The sequence below is a fragment of the Ochlerotatus camptorhynchus genome, unplaced genomic scaffold (genome assembly GCF_037179485.1).
Source record: "Ochlerotatus camptorhynchus isolate MF236.1 unplaced genomic scaffold, CSIRO-AGI_Acam_v1.1 ptg000074l, whole genome shotgun sequence".
NCBI classification, from domain to species: Eukaryota; Metazoa; Arthropoda; class Insecta; order Diptera; family Culicidae; genus Ochlerotatus; species Ochlerotatus camptorhynchus.
The window spans coordinates 313,577-317,281 of NW_027040564.1; the positions used below are offsets into that span (position 1 = coordinate 313,577).

The window sequence follows — 3,705 nt, forward strand, 5'->3', positions numbered from 1 at the left end:
CCTCTTGCGCTTGTTTTGGTATATATAAGTTATATATAAGTGACTAGACGTAAATGTTTACCACTGATATCGTCATAAACAAGTTATGTTAACCCGTTTATGACAAATTGTGTTGCTTGGGTCTCCATTCCATATGCTGGATGACGTTTGAGCAATTTTTAGTTTGCATTGCGTGCAGATTAGCGTATTTCAAATTAAAAATTGTTAAGATTAAAAACGGTCGGATTACCGGAGGTCCACGGTACAGCAATTCTATAGATAAAGATAGAGTGGACCGAAGAATTTCGTAACAATTGGAAATTTTGTGCCGTATCGAAAAATATTAGGGCCGTATTTCTTGCATTCCATGTAAAGGTTTCCCCTTTATAATTTCTCTTTGAATCGTGGCCGTGTTAAGATATTTCCGGAAATTTTCAACATACACTTCGATGGAAGAAGCAAAAATCTAGCCTCTAATACGACAAAGATTACAGGAAACGTTTTAGAAACCAAGTTATTTACGAAAGAGAAATTCGATTAAGAGAATCGATCAATGTAGATTGGTTTATTTGAAAATTGACGCGAGAATTGTCCGCTAACGACATCCGTATCCGGCTCTTGAATCCAATTGGTTTTCAGGTGTGTCCAAGAAACCCACAGACAAACCAGTGGCATCATCTGCAGTAACCAGCGTGGACAATTAACAGCCACCACTTCGACACAAACGGATATCGTTCCGTCGATTTGGAGCGATTATCACTAGAGTCACTTTTTTGTCACTTGGCAACAGGTCGCGTCACTGGAGCGATTGTCACTCAGTAACGACCCTAATAATAAAAATACATAAACGAACGATATCCCAACTGATCGAACTATTCCACAAATGGTTTGGATGATTCCCCAAACACGTTGTTAAGCAAAGCAACCATAACAAATTTATAAGAAGAGTAACGTCACACTGTTACTGACAAGTGAATGCAGTGTTTTTAGAAACTTGAATGACGAGTCTTGTCAATGGTGATGTTTTGTAATAATATTTTAAAAACTGCCCATAAGTACAAATATTACTCACGTTATTCACTTCGGTTTCTTCAATAAATTATTTTACTGTAAAGTAGCCTCAATATATTGGAATGATTGTAATATTCCAGGTCTGTGCAGTATTTAAGAATTTCGAAAGATTTTTTATTCATATATGGATTCTAAACGTCATTTGATGAAGGAAATTGGTTGGAAATGCTATCTAATATGAAGCTTTAGTGTGATAATTTATTAGCTAGATAATGGTCTGAAGAGTTCCGCTAGAGTATGGCAGTATGAAAAGTGAATAGAAGTTGAAATAGAGCGAAGGGCTATTATAATGCGACAGTACTAGTCAAACGCACACTTCTTTACCTAACTCCTACAATGTACGTGTAGATTTGAAGTATTTCTTCAAATCCACAAGCAAAAAAGTGCGTGTTTGACTTGCTCTAATACTGTCTCCGGCTTTGGAATAGTTATAGCGACCTTTCATCACTACCTAAAGCACCACGTTGCCGAAAGCATTTCCAGTCGATGGTGTGTTATATGTATTGCAATTCTTCTTCACCCAACTATTGTGTTGTTAAGGAATATTGAGGTTATTTAAATTTACGAGGAAATCTACAATTTGGTTCTTTATGAATATTTAGGTTATTGCATATCCAACATTATATATGCATACATATATATTATATTACATATCACATAATATGCATATGCATTGAAAATAGGTTTGCTAGTTTCACGATAAGTAACGGTTCTGTATTTAAGTTATTAACGAAAGAGAAAGTCGATGAAGAGAATCGATCAATGTCACTTGGTCAGCTTGATAAGTTTATCATTTTGGCGTCACGAGTAGAGAACGAACCTGCTGCTGCAGAATGAAGTGGCGAATGGATTTTGTCGATTTTATTTTCAAAACATCTAAAAAACCTTGAATTATTGAAATTTTGGTAAATTTATTATTCTAATATATGTGGTTTTATCAACTTCATACTTAACATGTCACGATATCAGAAAAAGGAAAATTTCAGTTTACCTTGACTTGAATCGATTATTTTGGTAGTGTTCTGTTTCAGAGATGTATCACTGAGTCGTACTTGGTAGGTAGATAAAATGCTTTTTAAGTAGTTGACGTCTTTTAACAATGATTATAATACCTTAGCATTAGCATGATACGGTCCATCATTTGAAGAATTATTTAAAAAATCTTCTTGGGAATCAAGATCCCATCGCAAAATGATTAATTTAATATAGGGTTCCATCTGTTGGAACATAATTAACTTAGAGAGTAGTTGAACATTGAAAAAGTGTTCCATCTCAGCACGATAACACAGATTATTCAATACATGCGACTAGACTAGAACCGATTCGGTACTGTGCGACCATTAAGAGAGCTTAGCTAGATTTTAGTTGTCAGTAAAATTACTCAGGACTTCCTGTCCTAGCTTTTGACAGTCATTGGCTGTAGCTCCACGCCTCCACCGTTTGTAAAACCCTTCTTGATGTCCTCAGAATCACGAAGCCTTTGTTTGGTGTTACGCTCGATACCGTTCAGTATGTACAGCTCTAAGGGTGTGATGACTAATTCCGATAAATGAAAAGAAAAACAAACCATACATGAAAAACACGATTCTAATAGGAAAGACCAATCACGTCCTCACCCGCAATAATAACAACAATGAGCACCGAATAAGTAGCCACTTGATTGCCTGTGTCTGCCTGGGCGTCTCCGTGAATGTGGTAGATTGTTAATTCGATGATTTCGTAAATCCACCTCACCGAAAGAACGCAGTTGCGTACCAGCATAAATATCTTGTTGAAGGTAATGTAGCCCGGTGCTTTCTATATAGACGGCAGCAGAAAGAAACCCACTGAGGAATGGATGAACTTGCTTGGCTCGCATTTCATACTCACGTCACGGATTCCGACTTGAACGAAAACAACAACAAACGTAGATAGAACGCAAACGATCGTGCATATCGAAAGAAGCACTAAATTGACAAGGCCTGGAAATAGAAACAAGTTGATCAATCTTCCTGTAATGATTAAGATCAATTTAGGAGACAAAGAAAAATGTGAATCATGCAAACTTAATTTCTTCTTCTCACTGATCGATCGTGCGTGAAAATGTAAACAAGAACGACGTAAACACCACTAGAATCACACGAATTCGGACACTTACCATGTTCGCAGGAATCGACGCAGATTTCCTCGTAGCGGGCCGTCAGCTTTCGGAAGTATCCGATGGCTACAATGGCCAGGACCAAGGAACAAATCACAACGTAAACGGTGCCGATCCGACGAAATAACCTTGCCTCCATGTTTGTTAGATGATTCGAATGGATTGATCAAAAACTACACCGAGCTGCGCGAGAGTGCGAAGTGGAATGAAATGAACGGATGAGATCACGCCGCCTTGTGATGGATGAACAATGTACACGTAGATGTAAAGTGTACGAAAAGTGCAATAGGCGCATTCTTGTGAAACTACGTAATTTATATTTGAAATTCCGCAAAATGTTGTAACCAATTTCGCAATACTATTTTGTGAAAAAAAAACAACCCCACATTTTAAATGAGCTACCTGCCAAGTGTTCATAATTTACAAAGGTCGTATGCAATAACGCATGTTAATCTGCAGCCAAATAATGCCAAACAGGATCGGAAATATTTCGACGTCATTTTACTGAAAACTTGCCT

General features: G+C 37.3%; 1 protein-coding gene across 1 annotated transcript; it reads right to left on the minus strand.

The window, feature by feature from the left end:
• Positions 1-1,992: 1,992 nt before the first annotated feature.
• On the minus strand, positions 1,993-3,382 carry LOC135697557 (uncharacterized). Its single transcript, XM_065217318.1, has 4 exons — positions 3,188-3,382; positions 2,920-3,011; positions 2,667-2,847; positions 1,993-2,586 (listed from the first exon to the last, which is right to left on the minus strand). Exons 1-4 carry the CDS (start codon positions 3,324-3,326, stop codon positions 2,447-2,449), a joined length of 552 nt encoding a protein of 183 aa, XP_065073390.1. The 5' UTR covers positions 3,327-3,382; the 3' UTR covers positions 1,993-2,446.
• Positions 3,383-3,705: the final 323 nt, after the last annotated feature.